At 45.2% G+C, this 25,749-nt stretch overlaps 1 protein-coding gene across 1 annotated transcript in view; it reads right to left on the bottom strand.

Annotated features, from left to right (window-relative positions):
• The window catches only part of LOC123733115 (plexin-B2-like), a gene marked incomplete at its 5' end in the record, with an annotated part of 48,063 nt that overhangs the window by 9,933 nt on the left and 12,381 nt on the right, over nt 1-25,749 (bottom strand). The window contains 10 exon segments of the mRNA XM_045712473.1: nt 630-790; nt 1,920-2,071; nt 2,348-2,432; nt 6,563-6,663; nt 9,952-10,108; nt 12,276-12,422; nt 12,725-12,791; nt 14,346-14,527; nt 14,729-14,958; nt 20,465-20,565. Of these exon segments, the coding sequence (XP_045568429.1) occupies nt 630-790; nt 1,920-2,071; nt 2,348-2,432; nt 6,563-6,663; nt 9,952-10,108; nt 12,276-12,422; nt 12,725-12,791; nt 14,346-14,527; nt 14,729-14,958; nt 20,465-20,565 (1,383 nt within the window).

Below are 25,749 nucleotides of genomic sequence, written 5' to 3'. Positions count from 1 at the left end.
GGCCTACAACACGGTGAGGAGGAGTCAGACCCTAGGACTACAACACGGTGAGGAGGAGTCAGACCCTAGGCCTACAACACGGTGAGGAGGAGTCAGACCCTAGGCCTACAACACGGTGAGGAGGAGTCAGACCCTAGGACTACAACACGGTGAGGAGGAGTCAGACCCTAGGCCTACAACACGGTGAGGAGGAGTCAGACCCTAGGCCTACAACACGGTGAAGAGGAGTCAGACCCTAGGACTACAACACGGTGAGGAGGAGTCAGACCCTAGGACTACAACACGGTGAGGAGGAGTCAGACCCTAGGCCTACAACACGGTGAGGAGGAGTCAGACCCTAGGCCTACAACACGGTGAGGAGGAGTCAGACCCTAGGACTACAACACGGTGAGGAGGAGTCAGACCCTAGGCCTACAACACGGTGAGGAGGAGTCAGACCCTAGGACTACAACACGGTGAGGAGGAGTCAGACCCTAGGACTACAACATGGTGAGAAGGAGTCAAGTGTAGAAGGTTGGAGGTACTGAACTATTGTGTGTATACAGTGTGCATATCTGTGCGTGTGGTTACGTGCATGCATATGTGTGTACAGTGTTCATATACGCATGTCTTTTTGTGTGTGTGTGTACCTGTTGGTCTTCCAGATATGGACGGTCTCCTCCTCAACGTTGTCGTGTTTAAGAGCCTGCTCATCCAGGAAGTCAAAGAAGTATTTAACAGCAGGAGGAACCACCGCTCCAGAACACAACACACTGCGGAAGAAATCATCCACAAACTGCTGCAGAGTACCCTGCAACACACCGAGGACACACACACATTAGGAAACACACAGTAGGACATATCCAGAGCGACTTAATCTTAAGATAGTTAGGTGGGACAACCACATATTAGGTAGTCAGTAGTTGTTTTATCCATGTCTGTCAGAAACTATCAGCTCACATTAAGTACGCCAACATACACTTCCACCCACCCAATCAGTGCGTCTCCTGTCCACCCACCCAATCAGTGCGTCTCCTGTCCACCCACCCAATCAGTGCGTCTCCTGTCCACCCACCCAATCAGTGCGTCTCCTGTCCACCCACCCAATCAGTGCACATCCTATCCACCCACCAATCAGTGCGTCTCCTGTCCACCCACCCAATCAGTGCGTCTCCTGTCCACCCACCCAATCAGTGTGTCTCCTGTCCACCCACCCAATCAGTGCGTCTCCTGTCCACCCACCCAATCAGTGTGTCTCCTGTCCACCCACCCAATCAGTGTGTCTCCTGTCCACCCACCCAATCAGTGTGTCTCCTGTCCACCCACCCAATCAGTGCACATCCTATCCACCCACCAATCAGTGCGTCTCCTGTCCACCCACCCAATCAGTGCGTCTCCTGTCCACCCACCCAATCAGTGTGTCTCCTGTCCACCCACCCAATCAGTGCGTCTCCTGTCCACCCACCCAATCAGTGTGTCTCCTGTCCACCCACCCAATCAGTGTGTCTCCTGTCCACCCACCCAATCAGTGTGTCTCCTGTCCACCCACCCAATCAGTGTGTCTCCTGTCCACCCACCCAATCAGTGTGTCTCCTGTCCACCCACCCAATCAGTGCGTCTCCTGTCCACCCACCCAATCAGTGTGTCTCCTGTCCACCCACCCAATCAGTGTGTCTCCTGTCCACCCACCCAATCAGTGTGTCTCCTGTCCACCCACCCAATCAGTGCGTCTCCTGTCCACCCACCCAATCAGTGCGTCTCCTGTCCACCCATCCAATCAGTGATACATCTTCTACATGTTCCGGGTCAAATCAGTAATATAGGAGTAATTCTGCAGTGTGCTAAAGGTGTTATAAGCCTATTATAACTGCTACATGTAGTGCTATAAGTGCTATACGTAGTGCTATAACAGCTGTAGGTAGTGTAGTTATCAGACTGACCTTGACAGAGAGCAGGCGTGTCAGGTAGATCTCAGCGATGGCTTTAGTCGTGGCCTTGGCCTTCAAACTTCCTCTCTTAGATTTGACCTCATCCAGCTCGTCTGCTGGCCGCACCAGGTGGAACACCTTGTCATCTTCCAACAGGGCGTTTTCTACAGGGACACCATGGACATGTTCAGTGGGCATCAAACAGAAGATAACAGACTCAAACAGGGTGGGACTACCTCAACTCTTTTTTGTTTCCTCTTGCAAAATGTTTGGCCATATGAACACGACCCAAAGTTGAGAAGTTTTTCCAAGATGGTGATATCAGGTCAGTAGCGCATTACCCACCCTGATAAATAAGGTTAGGATTGGAGGACAGGTAGGCTGATCCTAGATCTGTGCCTAGGGATAACATACTGAGGATATAATAAAATCGGACTCACTTTCTTCATGGCTGTCCTGGTTCTGGTGGAACTGGCGATGGGTGTGAAGCACTCTGGACAGCACCAGCGTGGCATTGTCTCTCACCTGAAACACACAGTACCACATATAGTTAACACCGTACCACATATAGTTAACACAGCACAGTACCACATATAGTTAACACAGTACCACATATAGTTAACACAGTACAGTACCACATATAGTTAACACCGTACCACATATAGTTAACACAGTACAGTACCACATATAGTTAACACCGTACCACATATAGTCAACACCGTACCACATATAGTTAACACCGTACCACATATAGTTAACACCGTACAGTACCACATATAGTTAACACCGTACCACATATAGTCAACACCGTACAGTACCACATATAGTTAACACCGTACCACATATAGTTAACACCCATATAGTTAACACCGTACCACATATAGTTAACACCGTACCACATATAGTTAACACAGTACAGTACCACATATAGTTAACACAGTACCGTACCACATATAGTTAACACAGTACCGTACCACATATAGTTAACACAGTACAGCACCACATATAGTTAACATAGTACAGTACCACATATAGTTAACACAGTACAGTACCAAATATAGTTAACACAGTAGTTAACACCGTACCACATATAGTCAACACCGTACCACATATAGTTAACACTGTACAGTACCACATATAGTTAACACAGTACCGTACCACATATAGTTAACACCGTACCACATATAGTCAACACCGTACCACATATAGTCAACACCGTACCACATATAGTTAACACCGTACCGTACCACATATAGTTAACACAGTACCGTACCACATATAGTTAACACCGTACAGTACCACATATAGTTAACACAGTACCGTACCACATATAGTTAACACCGTACCACATATAGTTAACACAGTACAGTACCACATATAGTTAACACCGTACCACATATAGTTAACACCGTACCACATATAGTTAACACAGTACCCTACCACATATAGTTAACACCGTACCACATAGTTAACACAGTACCGTACCACATAGTTAACACAGTACCGTACCACATAGTTAACACAGTACCGTACCACATATAGTTAACACAGTACAGTACCACATATAGTTAACACAGTACAGTACCACATATAGTTAACACAGTACAGTACCACATATAGTTAACACAGTACAGTACCACATATAGTTAACACAGTACAGTACCACATATAGTTAACACAGTACAGTACCACATATAGTTAACACAGTACAGTACAACATATAGTTAACACCGTACCACATATAGTTAACATAGTACAGTACCACATATAGTTAACACAGTACAGTACAACATATAGTTAACACAGTAGTTAACACAGTACCACATATAAACTCAGAAAAAAAAAAAATCAGCACCCTGTCTTTCAAAGATAATTCGTAAAAATCAAAATAACTTCACAGATCTTCATTGTAAAGGGTTTAAACACTGTTTCCCATGCTTGTTCAATGAACCATAAACAATTAATGAACATGCACCTGTGGGACAGATACAGGGCGGCAACAACAACTGCCCGAGTTACACCAGGAACGCATAATCCCTCCATCAGTGCTCAGACTGTCCGCAATAGGCTGAGAGAGGCTGGACGGAGGGCTTGTAGGCCTACTGTAAGGCAGGTCCTCACCAGACATCACCGGCAACAACGTCGCCTATGGGCACAAACCCACCGTCGCTGGACCTGACAGGGCTGGCAAAAAGTGCTCTTCACTGACGAGTCTCGGTTTTGTCTCACCAGGGGTGATGGTCGGATTCGCATTTATCGTCGAAGGAATGAGCGTTACACCGAGGCCTGTACTCTGGAGCGGGATTGATTTGGAGGGTCCGTCATGGTCTGGGGCGGTGTGTCACAGCATTATCGGACTGAGCTTGTTGTTATTGCAGGCAATCTCAACGCTGTGCGTTACAGGGAAGATATCCTCCTCCCTCATGTGGCACCCTTCCTGCAGGCTCATCCTGACATGACCCTCCAGCATGACAATGCCACCAGCCATACTGGTCGTTCTGTGCGTGATTTCCTGCAAGACAGGAATGTCAGTGTTCTGCCATGGCTAGCGAAGAGCCCGGATCTCAATCTAATTGAGCACGTCTGGGACCTGTTGGATCGGAGGGTGAGGGCTAGGGCCATTCCCCACCAGAAATGTCCGGGAACTTGCAGGTGCCTTGGCGGAAGAGTGGGGTAACATCTCACAGCAAGAACTGGCAAATCTGGTGCAGTCCATGAGGAGGAGATGCACTGCTGTAGTTAATGCAGCTGGTGGCAACACCAGATACTGACTGTTACTTTTGATTTTGACCCCCCCCCTTTGATCAGGGACACATTATTCCATTTCTGTTAGTCACGTCTGTGGAACTTGTTCAGTTTATGTCTCAGTTGTTGAATCTTGTTAAGTTCATACAAATATCTACACATGTTAAGTTTGCTGAAAATAAACGCAGTTGACAGTGAGAGTACGTTTCTTTTTTTGCTGAGTTTAGTTAACACCGTACCACATTTATTTTACCTTTATTTAACTAGGCAAGTCAGTTAAGAACAAATTATTATTTTCAATGACGGCCAAGGAACAGTGCCTTGATCTGGGGAAGAACGACAGATTTTTACTTGTCAGCTCAGGAATTCGATCTTGCAACCATTCGGTTACTAGTCCAACGCTCTAACCACTAGGCTACCTGCCGCCCCATATAGTCAACACCGTACCACATATAGTCATCACCATACCACACATAGTCAACACAGTACCACATATAGTCAACACCGTACCACATATAGTCAACACAGTACCACACATAGTTAACACCGTACCACATATAGTTTCGGTTCTCTCCGGAGATGTTCAATCGGGTTCAAGTCCGGGCCACTCAAGGACATTGAAACTTGTCCCGAAGCCACTCCTGTGTTGTCTTGGCTGTGTGCTTAGGGTTGTTGCTGCCCCAGTCTGAGGTCCTGAGCGCTCTGGAGCAGGTTTTCATCCAGGATCTCTCTGTACTTCGCTCCGTTCATCTTTCCCTCAATCCTGACTAGTCTCCCAGTCCCTGCCGCTGAGAAACATCCCCACAGCATGCTGCTACCACAATGCTTCACCGAAGGGATGGCGCCCAGGTTTCCTCCAGACGTGACGCTTGGCATTCAGGCCAAAGTGTTCAATCTTGGTTTCATCAGACCAGAGAATCTTGTTTCTCATGGTCTGAGAGGCAAACTCCAAGCGAGGTGCCATGTGCCTTTTACTGAGGAGTGGCTTCTGTCTGAGCACACTACCATAAAGGCCTGATTGATGGAGTGCTGCAGAGATGGTTATCCTTCTGGAAGGTTCTCCCATCTCCACAGAAGAACTATGTAGCTCTGTCAGAGTGACCATCGTGTTCTTGGTAACCTCTCTGACAAGGTCCTTCTCCCCCGATTGCTCAGTTTGGCTACTGTGTTCTTGGGGACCTTCAATGCTGCATAATGTTTTTTTCTGGTACCCTTCCTCAGATCTGTGCCTCGGCACAATCCTGTCTCGGAGCTCTGTAGACAATTTCTTAGACCTCATGGCTTAGTTTTTGCTCTGACATGCACTGTCAACTGTGTGACCTTATATAAACAGGAGTGTGCCTTTCCAAATTGTGTCTAATCAATTGGATTTACCACAGGTGGACTACAATCAAGTTGTAGAAACATCTCAAGGATGATAAATGTGAACAGGATGCACCAGAACGCAATTTCGAGTCGCATAGCAAAGGGCCTGAAAATGTATGTAAATAAGGTATTTAAATAAATACAAAGTTTATATAAAAATGTGCAAAAATTTTTTCAACTGTTTACGCTTTGTCATTATGGGATATTGTGTGTAGATTGCTTCGGGTATTTTTAATTTTTTAAAATCATTTAAACAATTTTAGAATAAGTCAAGGGGTCTGAATACTTTCTGTATAGTTAACACAGTACAGAACCATATAGTTGGAGTTTCACATAGTTTCATTAAACTGTGAAATAGCAAAAGCCAACATTTCAATGGAATATCTGGCATGCTCAACTTTACACATCTGAAGCCCAGGAACATTCAACGTTAATGAATAAAGCCAGCCAGCCCTGATATATATTCACATTAACCACACAGTTTGCTGAGAAGCTATTCAGAGAGAACACAAATACAAGGCTGAAGTCCTCAGACAACCACTCACGTTGTAATGTGCCAGGGTGTTGAGTCTCTTCCACCTGCCCTCCTTCTGTGACGTCAGGTCCATGTCTGACAGGATCTGCCCTGTAGAGCCAGGACGCCACTCTGTGGATGGGGTGGGAAGTGCACCTTAACATTACAATATTACTGAAAGGTACAGTTCACGTCGGAAGTTTACATACACCTTAGCCAAATACATTTAAACTCAGTTTTTCACAATTCCTGACATTTAATCCAAGTAAAAATTCCCTGTCTTAGGTCAGTTAGGACCACTCCAATACCTTGACTTTGTTGTCCTTAAGCCATTTTGCCACAACTTTGGAAGTATGCTTGGGGTCATTGTCCATTTGGAAGACCCATTTGTGACCAAGCTTTAACTTGTGACTGATGTCTTGAGATGTTGCTTCAATATATCTACATAATTTTCCTTCCCTCATGATGCCATCTATTTTGTGAAGTGCACCAGTCCTTCCTGCAGCAAAGCACCCCCACAACATGATGCTGCCACCCCTGTGCTTAACGGTTGGGATGGTGTTCTTTGGCTTGCAAGCCTCCCCCTTTTTCCTCCTAACATAACGAAGGTCAATATGGCCAAACAGTTCCATTTTTGTTTCATCAGACCAGAGGACATTTCTCCAAAAAGTACGATCTTTGTCCCCATGTGCAAACCGTAATCTGGCTTTTTTATGGCGGTTTTGGAGCAGAGGCTTCTTCCTTGCTGAGTGACCTTTCAGGTTATGTCAATATAGGACTCGTTTTACTGTGGATATACAGTGAGGGAAAAAAGTATTTGATCCCCTGCTGATTTTGTACATTTGCCCACTGACAAAGAAATGATCAGTCTATAATTTTAATGGTAGGTTTATATACTGCTCAAAAAAATAAAGGGAACACTTAAACAACACATCCTAGATCTGAATGAAAGAAAATGTTATTAAATACTTTTTTCTTTATATAGTTGAATGTGCTGACAACAAAATCACACAAAAATAATCAATGGAAATCCAATTTATCAACACATGGAGGTCTGAATTTGGAGTCACACTCAAAATTAAAGTGGAAAACCACACTACAGGCTGATCCAACTTTGATGTAATGTCCTTAAAACAAGTCAAAATGAGGCTCAGTAGTGTGTGTGGCCTCCACGTGCCTGTATGACCTGGGCATGCTCCTAATGAGGTGGTGGATGGTCTCCTGAGGGATCTCCTCCCAGACCTGGACTAAAGCATCCGCAAACTCCTGGACAGTCTGTGGTGCAACGTGGCGTTGGTGGATGGAGCGAGACATGATGTCCCAGATGTGCTCAATTGGATTCAGGTCTGGGGAACGGGCGGGCCAGTCCATAGCATCAATGCCTTCCTCTTGCAGGAACTGCTGACACACTCCAGCCACATGAGGTCTAGCATTGTCTTACATTAGGAGGAACCCAGGGCCAACCGCACCAGCATATGCTCTCACAAGGGGTTTGAGGATCTCATCTCGGTACCTAATGGCAGTCAGGCTACCTCTGGCGAGCACATGGAGGGCTGTGCGGCCCCCAAAGAAATACCACCCCACACCATGACTGACCCACCGCCAAACCGGTCATGCTGGAGGATGTTGCAGGCAGCAGAACGTTCTCCACGGCGTCTCCAGACTCTGTCACGTCTGTCACGTGCTCAGTGTGAACCTGCTTTCATCTGTGAAGAGCACAGGGCGCCAGTGGCGAATTTGCCAATCTTGGTGTTCTCTGGCAAATGCCAAACGTCCTGCACGGTGTTGGGCTGTAAGCACAACCCCCACCTGTGGACGTCGGGCCCTCATACCACCCTCATGGAGTCTGTTTCTGACCGTTTGAGCAGACACATGCACATTTGTGGCCTGCTGGAGGTCATTTTGCAGGGCTCTGGCAGTGCTTCTCCTGCTCCTCCTTGCACAAAGGCGGAGGTAGCGGTCCTGCTGCTGGGTTGTTGCCCTCCTACGGCCTCCTCCACGTCTCCTGATGTACTGGCCTGTCTCCTGGTAGTGCCTCCAAGCTCTGGTCACTACGCTGACAGACACAGCAAACCTTCTTGCCACAGCTCGCATTGATGTGCCATCCTGGATGAGCTGCACTACCTGAGCCACTTGTGTGGGTTGTAGACTCCGTCTCATGCTACCACTAGAGTGAAAGCACCGCCAGCTTTCAAAAGTGACCAAAACATCAGCCAGGAAGCATAGGAACTGAGAAGTGGTCTGTGGTCCCCACCTGCAGAACCACTCCTTTATTGGGGGTGTCTTGCTAATTGCCTATAATTTCCACCTGTTGTCTATTCCATTTGCACAACAGCATGTGAAATGTATTGTCAATCAGTGTTGCTTCCTAAGTGGACAGTTTGATTTCACAGAAGTGTGATTGACTTGGAGTTACATTGTGTTGTTTAAGTGTTCCCTTTATTTTTTTGAGCATTAAAATGCAAATCAATTTATAACATTTTTGACATGCGTTTTTGTTGTTATTCTGTCTCTCACTGTTCAAATAAACCTACCATTAAAATTATAGACTGTTCATTTCTTTGTCAGTGGGCATACGTACAAAATCAGCAGGGGATCAAATACTTTTTTCCCTCACTGTAGATACTTTTGTACCCGTTTCCTCCAGCATCTTCACAAGGTCCTTCGCTGTTGTTCTGGGATTGATTTGCACTTTTCGCACCAAAGTACGTTCATCTCTAGGAGACAGAACACATCTCCTTCCTGAGTGGTATGACGGCTGCGTGGTCCCATGGTGTTTATACTTGCGTACTATTGTTTGTACAGATGAACGTGGTTCCTTCAGGCGTTTGGAAATTGCTGCCAAGGATGAACCAGACTTGTGGAGGTCTAGAATTTTTTTTCTGAGGTCTTGGCTGATTTCTTTTGATTTTCCTATGATGTCAAGCAAAGAGGGACTGAGTTTGAAGGTAGGCCTTGAAATAAATCCACATGTACACCTCCAATTGACTCAAATGATGTCAATTAGCCTATCAGAAGCTTCTATAGCCATGACATCATTTTCTGGAATTTCAAAAGCTGTTTAAAGGTGCAGTCAACTTAGTGTATGTAAACTTCTGACCCACTGGAATTGTGATATAGTGAATTATAAGTGAAATAATCTGCCTGTAAACAATTGTTGGAAAAATTACTTGTGTAATGCACAAAGTAGATGTCCTAACCGACTTGCCAAAACTATAGTTTGTTAACAAGAAATTTGTGCAGTGGTTGAAAAACGAGTTTTAATGACTCCAACCTGTATGTAAACTTCCTACTTCAAAGTGTATGTAAACTTCCTACTTCAACTGTATGTAGACTAACGTACATGCAAAAACATGAAACTCATGGTTGTTCCCCCAACTCTTAGCACAGGATAACAGTGGTAGAACCGTGTGTTCTCACCCAGAGCAACACTGTCCACCTTGGGTCTCTGTGAGTAGGGCAGGTTGCGGTACACCTGTTCAATGATCTTCTCCTTCACCTGAGAGATGGTGTCACAGTTTAGCACCTTCACCGGCGTCACGTCTGGTCCCTCCCCGTGCACCAGCACCTGCAGGGTCTGGTTGGACACACACAGCTGTCAATCATCTATCATCCAGAATCACACTGACCTCATGATTAGGTCACACCCATTTGTTTTGGTAGATGATAGCAACATGTTGGGTACAGCTGTCTAAAACAGCATTCTGTAGATGAATTTGCCTTGTGTGTATTGATTATTGGACTAAAATACGGTTTATTGCCTAAATGAATGAAAAACAGCATGGGGAGAGAAGACGTGAAACATGATGTCTCTCTCTATCAGTTTTCCCATAAATCACTGAGCTGATTTCTCATCCAGATGATGACACGCTGTTTTCACAGAAGTCAATTACGAGAGCCAATCATATTACAGGGTCCATTATGAGAGCCAATCATATTAGAGGGTCCATTAAACCAACCTTATTAGTATAGTCTGATGGAAACATTTACCTCTAGCCTGTCTCTGCTCCTTATTGAGCTCTCTCTCGCGACGCACGCTCTCTCTCGCGACGCACGCTCTCTCTCGCGACGCACGCTCACTCTCTCGACGCTCTCACTCTCTCGACGCTCTCACTCTCTCGACGCTCTCACTCTCTCGACGCTCTCACTCTCTCGACGCTCTCACTCTCTCGACGCTCTCACTCTCTCGACGCTCTCACTCTCTCGACACTCTCACTCTCTCGACACTCTCACTCTCTCGACACTCTCACTCTGTCCTCACTGAGCTCTGAGACACTCTGCTCAAAGTCATTATTTCATTCCATGTGATGTTAGTGGACATCTACAGTCCACAGACATCTACAGACCCAGGACCTCACTATGTGTCCTGGGTCACGTACGCATCACAATAATACACAGAGTGAGATCATCCATAGAGGAGCAGGTACCAGTGTGAGTAGAGGGCATTAGGACTAGATCGCAGGAACCAGAGCAGATGGTTAGACTTGATAAGAGAGCCAGTGTTCTTGTATTGAGGGTTTGTGTTGTAGAATTACAAAATCGGTAGTAGAGTGGTTATAGCTGGAGAATCCAGTTCACTCAAAATGTCTGCTGGTTCACCCACCATGGAGTGCTGCTTTGAATAGGAATATCTCTTCTATTAATTGTAATTCTTTGAGCGGTGCGGTACAGTGTGTACTCACCAGGACGCAGTACTCCACATCGTCCCCTAGGAGCCCCGTGTCGTTCAGAGTGTACTCACCAGGATGCAGTACTCCACGTCGTCCCCTAGGAGCCCCGTGTCGTTCAGAGTGTACTCACCAGGACGCAGTACTCCACATCGTCCCCTAGGAGCCCCGTGTCATTCAGAGTGTACTCACCAGGACGCAGTACTCCACATCGTCCCCTAGGAGCCCCGTGTCGTTCAGAGTGTACTCACCAGGACGCAGTACTCCACATCGTCCCCTAGGAGCCCCGTGTCGTTCAGAGTGTACTCACCAGGACGCAGTACTCCACATCGTTCCCTAGGAGCCCCGTGTCGTTCAGAGTGTACTCACTAGGACGCAGTACTTCACGTCGTTCCCTAGGAGCCCCGTGTCGTTCAGAGTGTACTCACCAGGACGCAGTACTCCACGTCGTCCCCTAGGAGTCCCGTGTCGTTCAGAGTGTACTCACTAGGACGCAGTACTCCACGTTGTTCCCTAGGAGCCCCGTGTCGTTCAGAGTGTACTCACCAGGACGCAGTACTCCACGTCGTCCCCTAGGAGTCCCGTGTCGTTCAGAGTGTACTCACTAGGACGCAGTACTCCACGTCGTCCCCTAAGAGTCCCGTGTCGTTCAGAGTGTACTCACCAGGACGCAGTACTCCACGTCGTCCCCTAAGAGTCCCGTGTCGTTCAGAGTGTACTCACCAGGACGCAGTACTCCACGTCGTCCCCTAGGAGTCCCGTGTCGTTCAGAGTGTACTCACTAGGACGCAGTACTCCACGTCGTCCCCTAAGAGTCCCGTGTCGTTCAGAGTGTACTCACCAGGACGCAGTACTCCACGTCGTCCCCTAAGAGTCCCGTGTCGTTCAGAGTGTACTCACCAGGACGCAGTACTCCACGTCGTCCCCTAGGAGTCCCGTGTCGTTCAGAGTGTACTCACTAGGACGCAGTACTCCACGTCGTCCCCTAAGAGTCCCGTGTCGTTCAGAGTGTACTCACCAGGACGCAGTACTCCACGTCGTCCCCTAGGAGTCCCGTGTCGTTCAGAGTGTACTCACCAGGACGCAGTACTCCACGTCGTCCCCTAGGAGTCCCGTGTCGTTCAGAGTGTACTTGGCCTTCTTCATCTTAGCGTCCACTGGACCCTTCTCTACCTGGTGCTTGATGGCCTTGAACAGCTTGTATAGGGGCTCTCCCGCAGAGTCCTACACACACAAAGTGAAGATGCGCGCACACACACACACACACACACACACACACAGAGAGGGGAGTGAGCTCAGCAGTACTAATGAGACCATTCTCTCAGTGTAATTACTGAAGATACAGCTCCATGTTCACTGTCACACATGACTGATTGTTTAAAGAGCGCTTTAATCCAAAAATCAATAAGACCAAATAAATTGGAACATTTCATCTAAAACATTAGAAATTGCAGGCAGGCGGGCGGGCGGTTGAGAGAGCGTGAGGGTTTAAAAGAGCAAGTTTGAATAAACAGGGTGAGTCTCACCTTGAGGAACTGATACAGACAGATGGACATCCAGTTACACAGCATCCTCTCCACCACCGTCTCTGACCTGTACACACACAGTCAGCATGTTAACTACTGTCTGACCTGTACACACACATTCAGCATGTTAACTACTGTCTGACCTGTACACACACAGTCAGCATGTTAACTACTGTCTGACCTGTACACACACAGTCAGCATGTTAACTACTGTCTGACCTGTACACACACAGTCAGCATGTTAACTACTGTCTGACCTGTACACACACAGTCAGCATGTTAACTACTGTCTGACCTGTACACACACAGTCAGCATGTTAACTACTGTCTGACCTGTACACACACAGTCAGCATGTTAACTACTGTCTGACCTGTACACACACAGTCAGCATGTTAACTACTGTCTCTGACCTGTACACACACAGTCAGCATGTTAACTACTGTCTCTGACCTGTACACACACAGTCAGCATGTTAACTACTGTCTGACCTGTACACACACAGTCAGCATGTTAACTACTGTCTCTGACCTGCACACACACAGTCAGCATGTTAACTACTGTCTCTGACCTGTACACACACAGTCAGCATGTTAACTACTGTCTCTGACCTGCACACACACAGTCAGCATGTTAACTACTGTCTGACCTGCACACACACAGTCAGCATGTTAACTACTGTCTGACCTGTACACACACAGTCAGCATGTTAAGTACTGTCTCTGACCTGTACACACACAGTCAGCATGTTAACTACTGTCTCTGACCTGTACACACACAGTCAGCATGTTAACTACTGTCTGACCTGTACACACACAGTCAGCATGTTAACTACTGTCTGACCTGTACACACACAGTCAGCATGTTAACTACTGTCTCTGACCTGTACACACACAGTCAGCATGTTAACTACTGTCTGACCTGTACACACACAGTCAGCATGTTAACTACTGTCTCTGACCTGCACACACACAGTCAGCATGTTAACTACTGTCTCTGACCTGTACACACACAGTCAGCATGTTAACTACTGTCTGACCTGTACACACACAGTCAGCATGTTAACTACTGCCTCTGACCTGTACACACACAGTCAGCATGTTAAGTACTGTCTGACCTGTACACACACAGTCAGCATGTTAACTACTGTCTGACCTGTACACACACAGTCAGCATGTTAAGTACTGTCTGACCTGTACACACACAGTCAGCATGTTAAGTACTGTCTGACCTGTACACACACAGTCAGCATGTTAACTACTGTCTGACCTGTACACACAGTCAGCATGTTAACTACTGTCTGACCTGCACACACACAGTCAGCATGTTAACTACTGTCTGACCTGTACACACACAGTCAGCATGTTAACTACTGTCTGACCTGTACACACACAGTCAGCATGTTAACTACTGTCTGACCTGTACACACACAGTCAGCATGTTAACTACTGTCTGACCTGTACACACACAGTCAGCATGTTAACTACTGCCATCCACCTGTGTTGTGTTTACTAGGACCATACCAAAACACTACTGAACAGAGAGCTACTATCAAACCTTGTCCAATAAGAAATGCCTGTTTTCATGAAGACCAGCCTGATTGGAAGGCTGTGTGTCTCTGACCTGCGCAGCATGAGTTTGGGGTTCTTGCTGTGCACGTATTCCTCCATCAGCTCCAGCAGCAGGCTTCTCATGATGTCTGTGTAGTACTCTAGTTTACCGTGCAGAGCCACGGTTAGTAACGAGGCAAAGTAGACCCTGGACCTGGCGTTAAAGTCTGGACGGCCCTCCAAGGTCTTGATGAACTAAGAACACACAGATACGCAACAGAGAAATGGGGTTAGCAACTCACTATAACTCTATAGAACATCTGTAGGTACAGAACGATGGCAATACTCAAACTGTATCAGACACAACTACTGTAGACAGGCAGCCAGACTAATAGACAGACAGAGCCAGACGGACAGCGAGAGAAACAGCCATCTCAGCTAGCTGAGTAAACCTACATTGATGAGGAAGGTCTTGGAGTTGAGCAGGTTAGAGAACTGGTTGAGGGCCTGAGCTACGATGACCTTCCGTCCCTCGGGGATGTCCAGCTTGCCAGTGATCATAACGTCGTTGTCCCCATCTTTAGAGGGCAGGAAGAAGACCCGGTCTGTGTAGGTTTTATAGTCCAGGAAGGGGATCCTGGCCTCACTCAGGTCATTGGTCTGGTCCTCCATCTCAATCATCAGGTCTGGATGAAGATACAGAACACAACAACAAGACTAGCTCCTAGGAGAACCAGAACACAACAACAAGACTAGCTCCTAGGAGAACCAGGACACAACAACAAGACTAGCTCCTAGGAGAACCAGAACACAACAACAACAAGACTAGCTCCTAGGAGAACCAGGACACAACAACAAGACTAGCTCCTAGGAGAACCAGAACACAACAACAAGACTAGCTCCTAGGAGAACCAAGACACAACAACAAGACTAGCTCCTAGGAGAACCAGAACACAACAACAAGACTAGCTCCTAGGAGAACCAGGACACAACAACAACAAGACTAGCTCCTAGGAGAACCAGGACACAACAACAACAAGACTAGCTCCTAGGAGAACCAGGACACAACAACAACAAGACTAGCTCCTAGGAGAACCAGGACACAACAACAACAACAAGACTAGCTCCTAGGAGAACCAGGACACAACAACAACAAGACTAGCTCCTAGGAGAACCAGGACACAACAACAACAAGACTAGCTCCTAGGAGAACCAGGACACAACAACAACAAGACTAGCTCCTAGGAGAACCAGGACACAACAACAACAAGACTAGCTCCTAGGAGAACCAGGACACAACAACAACAAGACTAGCTCCTAGGAGAACCAGGACACAACAACAACAAGACTAGCTCCTAGGAGAACCAGGACACAACAACAACAAGACTAGCTCCTAGGAGAACCAGGACACAACAACAAGACTAGCTCCTAGGAGAACCAGGACACAACAACAACAAGACTAGCTCCTAGGAGAACCAGGACACAACAACAAGACTAGCTCCTAGGAGAACCAGGACAACAACAAACAGACTAGCTCCTAGGGAGAACACGGACACAACAACAAGACTAGCTCCTAGGAGAACCAGAACACAACAACAAGACTAGCTCCTAGGAGAACCAGAACACAAGACTAGCTCCTAGGAGAACCAGAACACAAGACTAGCTCCTAGGAGAACCAGAACAACAAGACTAGCTCCTAGGAGAACCAGAACACAACAACAAGACTAGCTCCTAGGAGAACCAGAACACAACAACAAGACTAGCTCCTAGGAGAACCAGAACAACAACAACAAGACTAGCTCCTAGGAGAACCAGAACACAAGACTAGCTCCAAGGAGAACCAGGACACAACAACAAGACTAGCTCCTAGGAGAACCAGGACACAACAACAAGACTAGCTCCTAGGAGAACCAGAACACAAGACTAGCTCCTAGGAGAACCAGAACAACAAGACTAGCTCCTAGGAGAACCAGAACACAACAACAAGACTAGCTCCTAGGAGAACCAGGACACAACAACAAGACTAGCTCCTAGGAGAACCAGGACACAACAACAAGACTAGCTCCTAGGAGAACCAGGACACAACAACAAGACTAGCGCCTAGGAGAACCAGGACACAACAACAAGACTAGCTCCTAGGAGAACCAGAACAACAACAAGACTAGCTCCTAGGAGAACCAAGACACAACAACAAGACTAGCTCCTAGGAGAACCAGAACAACAACAACAAGACTAGCTCCTAGGAGAACCAGAACACAAGACTAGCTCCTAGGAGAACCAGAACAACAACAACAAGACTAGCTCCAAGGAGAACCAGAACACAACAACAAGACTAGCTCCTAGGAGAACCAGGAGACAACAACAAGACTAGCTCCTAGGAGAACCAGAACCCAACAACAAGACTAGCTCCTAGGAGAACCAGAACACAACAACAAGACTAGCTCCTAGGAGAACCAGAACAACAACAACAAGACTAGCTCCTAGGAGAACCAGAACACAAGACTAGCTCCTAGGAGAACCAGAACACAAGACTAGCTCCTAGGAGAACCAGAACAACAAGACTAGCTCCTAGGAGAACCAGAACAACAACAAGACTAGCTCCTAGGAGAACCAGAACAACAACAACAAGACTAGCTCCTAGGAGAACCAGGACACAAGACTAGCTCCTAGGTGAACCAGAACACAAGACTAGCTCCTAGGAGAACCAGAACACAACAACAAGACTAGCTCCTAGGAGAACCAGGACACAACAACAAGACTAGCTCCTAGGAGAACCAGGACACAACAACAAGACTAGCTCCTAGGAGAACCAGAACACAACAACAAGACTAGCTCCTAGGAGAACCAGGACACAACAACAAGACTAGCTCCTAGGAGAACCAGAACACAACAACAAGACTAGCTCCTAGGAGAACCAGGACACAACAACAAGACTAGCTCCTAGGAGAACCAGGACACAACAACAAGACTAGCTCCTAGGAGAACCAGGACACAACAACAAGACTAGCTCCTAGGAGAACCAGAACACAACAACAAGACTAGCTCCTAGGTGAACCAGAACACAAGACTAGCTCCTAGGTGAACCAGAACACAAGACTAGCTCCTAGGAGAACCAGAACACAACAACAAGACTAGCTCCTAGGAGAACCAGAACACAACAACAAGACTAGCTCCTAGGAGATCCAGAACAACAACAACAAGACTAGCTCCTAGGAGAACCAGAACACAAGACTAGCTCCTAGGAGAACCAGAACACAAGACTAGCTCCTAGGAGAACCAGAACAACAAGACTAGCTCCTAGGAGAACCAGAACAACAACAACAAGACTAGCTCCTAGGAGAACCAGAACAACAACAACAAGACTAGCTCCTAGGAGAACCAGGACACAAGACTAGCTCCTAGGTGAACCAGAACACAAGACTAGCTCCTAGGAGAACCAGAACACAACAACAAGACTAGCTCCTAGGAGAACCAGGACACAACAACAAGACTAGCTCCTAGGAGAACCAGGACACAACAACAAGACTAGCTCCTAGGAGAACCAGGACACAACAACAAGACTAGCTCCTAGGAGAACCAGGACACAACAACAAGACTAGCTCCTAGGAGAACCAGAACACAACAACAAGACTAGCTCCTAGGAGAACCAGAACACAACAACAAGACTAGCTCCTAGGAGAACCAGAACACAACAACAAGACTAGCTCCTAGGAGAACCAGAACACAACAACAAGACTAGCTCCTAGGAGAACCAGGACACAACAACAAGACTAGCTCCTAGGAGAACCAGAACACAACAACAAGACTAGCTCCTAGGAGAACCAGAACACAACAACAAGACTAGCTCCTAGGAGAACCAGAACACAACAACAAGACTAGCTCCTAGGAGAACCAGAACACAACAACAAGACTAGCTCCTAGGAGAACCAGGACACAACAACAAGACTAGCTCCTAGGAGAACTAGGACACAACAACAAGACTAGCTCCTAGGAGAACCAGGACACAACAACAAGACTAGCTCCTAGGAGAACCAGGACACAACAACAAGACTAGCTCCTAGGAGAACCAGGACACAACAACAAGACTAGCTCCTAGGAGAACCAGGACACAACAACAAGACTAGCTCCTAGGAGAACCAGAACACAACAACAAGACTAGCTCCTAGAAGAACCAGGACACAAGACTAGCTCCTAGGAGAACCAGGACACAAGACTAGCTCCTAGGAGAACCAGAACACAACAACAAGACTAGCTCCTAGGAGAACCAGAACACAACAACAAGACTAGCTCCTAGGAGAACCAGAACACAACAACAAGACTAGCTCCTAGGAGAACCAGGACACAACAACAAGACTAGCTCCTAGGAGAACCAGGACACAACAACAACAAGACTAGCTCCTAGGAGAACCAGGACACAACAACAACAAGACTAGCTCCTAGGAGAACCAGGACACAACAACAAGACTAGCTCCTAGGAGAACCAGGACACAACAACAAGACTAGCTCCTAGGAGAACCCGAACAACAAGATAATGTGTGTAATGTTATAGCAGTGGATGTGGTGTGTTTTTAAATTATTTTTTCATGTAACCTTTATTTAACTAGGTAAGTCAGTTAAGAACAAATTCTTATTTACAATGACTGCCTACACCGGCCAAACCCTGACGACGCTGGGCCAATTGTGCTCCGCCCTATGGGACTCCCAATCACGGCCGGTTGGGATACAGCCTGGAATCGAACCAGGGTGTCTGTAGTGACCCCTCTAGCACTGAGATGCAGTGCTTTAGACCGCTGCGCCACTCGGGAGCCAGGCGTGTGTGTGTAATGTTACAGCAGTGTATGTGGTGTGACTGTTCTAGACTGTTCTTTCTGCTACCACACGGCAAGCGGCTACCGGAGCACCAAGTCAAGGTCCAAGAGGCTTCTAAACAAACTGCTACCCCAAAGCCATAACACTCCTGAACAGCTAATCAAATGGCTACCCAGACTATTTGCATTTACACAGGCTGCTACTCTCTGATATTATCTATGCATAGTCACTTTAATAACTCTACCTACATGTACATATTACCTTGACTAACCGGTGCCCTGCACATTGACTCTGTACTGGTACCCCTGTATATAGTCTCACTATTGTTATTTTACTGCGGCTCTTTAATTATTTGTTACTTTTATTTCTTATTCTTATTTTTTAAACTGCATTGCTAGTTAGGGGCTTGTAAGTAAGAATTTCACTGTAAGATCAACACCTGTTGTATTCGGCGCATGTGACTAATAACATTTGATTTGATAGTGCGTGTGTAATGTTATAGCAGTGTGTGTGGTGTGTGATAGTGTGTGTAATGTTATAGCAGTGTGTGTGGTGTGTGATAGTGTGTGTAATGTTATAGCAGTGTGTGTGGTGTGTGATAGTGTGTGTAATGTTATAGCAGTGTGTGTGGTGTGTGATAGTGTGTGTAATGTTATAGCAGTGTGTGTGGTGTGTGATAGTGTGTGTAATGTTATAGCAGTGTGTGTGGTGTGTGATAGTGTGTGTAATGTTATAGCAGTGTATGGTGTGTGATAGTGTGTGTGTGTGTATTGTGATAGTGTGTGTGTAATGTTATAGCAGTGTATGGTGTGTGATAGTGTGTGTAATGTTATAGCAGTGTATGGTGTGTGATAGTGTGTGTAATGTTATAGCAGTGTATGGTGTGTGATAGTGTGTGTAATGTTATAGCAGTGTATGGTGTGTGATAGTGTGTGTGTGTGTGTATTGTGATAGTGTGTGTGTGTAATGTTATAGCTGTGTGTGTGGTGTGTGATAGTGTGTGTGTAATGTTATAGCTGTGTGTGTGGTGTGTGATAGTGTGTGTAATGTTATAGCAGTGTATGGTGTGTGATAGTGTGTGTGTGTGTGTGTATTGTGATAGTGTGTAATGTTATAGCTGTGTGTGTGGTGTGTGATAGTGTGTGTGTAATGTTATAGCTGTGTGTGTGATAGTGTGTGTAATGTTATAGCAGTGTGTGGTGTGTGATAGTGTGTGTAATGTTATAGCAGTGTATGGTGTGTGATAGTGTGTGTGGTGTGTGAAATGTTATAGCAGTGTATGATGTGTGATAGTGTGTGTGATAGTGTGTGTAATGTTAAAAGCAGTGTGTAGTGTGTGATAGTGTATGTAATGTTATAGCAGTGTATGGTGTGTGAACATACCTGTGAATTCCTTCTTGCAGCGGTCTCTCACGCTCTCCTCCAGATTCTCCAACTGGTGTTTCACTTTCTCATACTCTCTCTCTGCCTGCTGGCTCTTCCTCCTGTCATATACACACAGGAACAGTCCATTAGACTACTAACACACAGGAACAGTCCATTAGACTACTAACACACAGGAACAGTCCATTAGACTACTAACACACAGGAACAGTCCATTAGACTACTAACACACAGGAACAGTCCATTAGACTACTAACACATAGGAACAGTCCATTAGACTACTAACACACAGGAACAGTCCATTAGACTACTAACACACAGGAACAGTCCATTAGACTACTAACACATAGGAACAGTCCATTAGACTACTAACACACAGGAACAGTCCATTAGACTACTAACACACAGGAACAGTCCATTAGACTACTAACACACAGGAACAGTCCATTAGACTACTAACACACAGGAACAGTCCATTAGACTACTAACACACAGGAACAGTCCATTAGACTACTAACACACAGGAACAGTCCATTAGACTACTAACACACAGGAACAGTCCATTAGACTACTAACACACAGAAACAGTCCATTAGACTACTAACACACAGGAACAGTCCATTAGACTACTAACACACAGGAACAGTCCATTAGACTACTAACACACAGGAACAGTCCATTAGACTACTAACACACAGGAACAGTCCATTAGACTACTAACACACATGAACAGTCCATTAGACTACTAACACACAGGAACAGTCCATTAGACTACTAACACACAGGAACAGTCCATTAGACTACTAACACATAGGAACAGTCCATTAGACTACTAACACACAGGAACAGTCCATTAGACTACTAACACACAGGAACAGTCCATTAGACTACTAACACACAGGAACAGTCCATTAGACTACTAACACACATGAACAGTCCATTAGACTACTAACACACAGGAACAGTCCATTAGACTACTAACACACAGGAACAGTCCATTAGACTACTAACACATAGGAACAGTCCATTAGACTACTAACACACAGGAACAGTCCATTAGACTACTAACACACAGGAACAGTCCATTAGACTACTAACACACAGGAACAGTCCATTAGACTACTAACACACATGAACAGTCCATTAGACTACTAACACACAGGAACAGTCCATTAGACTACTAACACACAGGAACAGTCCATTAGACTACTAACACATAGGAACAGTCCATTAGACTACTAACACACAGGAACAGTCCATTAGACTACTAACACACAGGAACAGTCCATTAGACTACTAACACACAGGAACAGTCCATTAGACTACTAACACACAGGAACAGTCCATTAGACTACTAACACACAGGAACAGTCCATTAGACTACTAACACATAGGAACAGTCCATTAGACTACTAACACACAGGAACAGTCCATTAGACTACTAACACACAGGAACAGTCCATTAGACTACTAACACATAGGAACAGTCCATTAGACTACTAACACACAGGAACAGTCCATTAGACTACTAACACATAGGAACAGTCCATTAGACTACAGACATTAACACGTAGGAACAGTCCATTAGACTACTAACACATAGGAACAGTCCATTAGACTACTAACACACAGGAACAGTCCATTAGACTACTAACACACAGGAACAGTCCATTAGACTACAGACATTAACACGTAGGAACAGTCCATTAGACTACTAACACATAGGAACAGTCCATTAGACTACTAACACACAGGAACAGTCCATTAGACTACTAACACACAGGAACAGTCCATTAGACTACTAACACATAGGAACAGTCCATTAGACTACTAACACATAGGAACAGTCCATTAGACTACTAACACATAGGAACAGTCCATTAGACTACTAACACATAGGAACAGTCCATTAGACTACAGACATTAACACGTAGGAACAGTCCATTAGACTACTAACACATAGGAACAGTCCATTAGACTACTAACACACAGGAACAGTCCATTAGACTACTAACACACAGGAACAGTCCATTAGACTACTAACACACAGGAACAGTCCATTAGACTACTAACACATAGGAACAGTCCATTAGACTACTAACACACAGGAACAGTCCATTAGACTACTAACACACAGGAACAGTCCATTAGACTACTAACACATAGGAACAGTCCATTAGACTACTAACACACAGGAACAGTCCATTAGACTACTAACACACAGGAACAGTCCATTAGACTACTAACACACAGGAACAGTCCATTAGACTACTAACACACAGGAACAGTCCATTAGACTACTAACACACAGGAACAGTCCATTAGACTACTAACACACAGGAACAGTCCATTAGACTACTAACACACAGGAACAGTCCATTAGACTACTAACACACAGGAACAGTCCATTAGACTACTAACACACAGGAACAGTCCATTAGACTACTAACACACAGGAACAGTCCATTAGACTACTAACACACAGGAACAGTCCATTAGACTACTAACACACAGGAACAGTCCATTAGACTACTAACACACAGGAACAGTCCATTAGACTACTAACACACAGGAACAGTCCATTAGACTACTAACACACAGGAACAGTCCATTAGACTACTAACACACAGGAACAGTCCATTAGACTACTAACACACAGGAACAGTCCATTAGACTACTAACACACAGGAACAGTCCATTAGACTACTAACACACAGGAACAGTCCATTAGACTACTAACACACAGGAACAGTCCATTAGACTACTAACACACAGGAACAGTCCATTAGACTACTAACACACAGGAACAGTCCATTAGACTACTAACACACAGGAACAGTCCATTAGACTACTAACACATAGGAACAGTCCATTAGACTACTAACACACAGGAACAGTCCATTAGACTACTAACACACAGGAACAGTCCATTAGACTACTAACACATAGGAACAGTCCATTAGACTACTAACACACAGGAACAGTCCATTAGACTACTAACACACAGGAACAGTCCATTAGACTACTAACACATAGGAACAGTCCATTAGACTACAGACATTAACACGTAGGAACAGTCCATTAGACTACTAACACATAGGAACAGTCCATTAGACTACTAACACACAGGAACAGTCCATTAGACTACTAACACATAGGAACAGTCCATTAGACTACAGACATTAACACGTAGGAACAGTCCATTAGACTACTAACACATAGGAACAGTCCATTAGACTACTAACACATAGGAACAGTCCATTAGACTACTAACACATAGGAACAGTCCATTAGACTACAGACATTAACACGTAGGAACAGTCCATTAGACTACTAACACACAGGAACAGTCCATTAGACTACTAACACACAGGAACAGTCCATTAGACTACTAACACATAGGAACAGTCCATTAGACTACTAACACATAGGAACAGTCCATTAGACTACTAACACATAGGAACAGTCCATTAGACTACTAACACATAGGAACAGTCCATTAGACTACAGACATTAACACGTAGGAACAGTCCATTAGACTACTAACACATAGGAACAGTCCATTAGACTACTAACACACAGGAACAGTCCATTAGACTACTAACACACAGGAACAGTCCATTAGACTACTAACACACAGGAACAGTCCATTAGACTACTAACACACAGGAACAGTCCATTAGACTACTAACACATAGGAACAGTCCATTAGACTACTAACACATAGGAACAGTCCATTAGACTACTAACACACAGGAACAGTCCATTAGACTACTAACACACAGGAACAGTCCATTAGACTACTAACACATAGGAACAGTCCATTAGACTACTAACACACAGGAACAGTCCATTAGACTACTAACACACAGGAACAGTCCATTAGACTACTAACACATAGGAACAGTCTATTAGACTACTAACACATAGGAACAGTCCATTAGACTACAGACATTAACACGTAGGAACAGTCCATTAGACTACTAACACACAGGAACAGTCCATTAGACTACTAACACACAGGAACAGTCCATTAGACTACTAACACACAGGAACAGTCCATTAGACTACTAACACACAGGAACAGTCCATTAGACTACTAACACACAGGAACAGTCCATTAGACTACTAACACACAGGAACAGTCCATTAGACTACTAACACACAGGAACAGTCCATTAGACTGCTAACACACAGGAACAGTCCATTAGACTACTAACACACAGGAACAGGCCATTAGACTACTAACACACAGGAACAGTCCATTAGACTACTAACACACAGGAACAGTCCATTAGACTACTAACACACAGGAACAGTCCATTAGACTACTAACACACAGGAACAGTCCATTAGACTACAGACATTAACACGTAGGAACAGTCCATTAGACTACTAACACATAGGAACAGTCTATTAGACTACTAACACATAGGAACAGTCCATTAGACTACAGACATTAACACGTAGGAACAGTCCATTAGACTACTAACACACAGGAACAGTCCATTAGACTACTAACACACAGGAACAGTCCATTAGACTACTAACACACAGGAACAGTCCATTAGACTACTAACACACAGGAACAGTCCATTAGACTACTAACACATAGGAACAGTCCATTAGACTACTAACACACAGGAACAGTCCATTAGACTACTAACACACAGGAACAGTCCATTAGACTACTAACACACAGGAACAGTCCATTAGACTACTAACACACAGGAACAGTCCATTAGACTACTAACACATAGGAACAGTCCATTAGACTACTAACACATAGGAACAGTCCATTAGACTACTAACACATAGGAACAGTCCATTAGACTACTAACACACAGGAACAGTCCATTAGACTACTAACACATAGGAACAGTCCATTAGACTACTAACACACAGGAACAGTCCATTAGACTACTAACACATAGGAACAGTCCATTAGACTACTAACACACAGGAACAGTCCATTAGACTACTAACACACAGGAACAGTCCATTAGACTACTAACACATAGGAACAGTCCATTAGACTACTAACACATAGGAACAGTCCATTAGACTACTAACACACAGGAACAGTCCATTAGACTACAGACATTAACACGTAGGAACAGTCCATTAGACTACTAACACATAGGAACAGTCCATTAGACTACAGACATTAACACGTAGGAACAGTCCATTAGACTACTAACACATAGGAACAGTCCATTAGACTACTAACACACAGGAACAGTCCATTAGACTACTAACACACAGGAACAGTCCATTAGACTACT

Source organism: Salmo salar, unplaced genomic scaffold (genome assembly GCF_905237065.1).
Source record: "Salmo salar unplaced genomic scaffold, Ssal_v3.1, whole genome shotgun sequence".
NCBI classification, from domain to species: domain Eukaryota; kingdom Metazoa; phylum Chordata; class Actinopteri; order Salmoniformes; family Salmonidae; genus Salmo; species Salmo salar.
The sequence above is the reverse complement of the archived record's forward strand: the minus strand, read 5'-3'. Positions and strand labels throughout refer to the sequence as shown.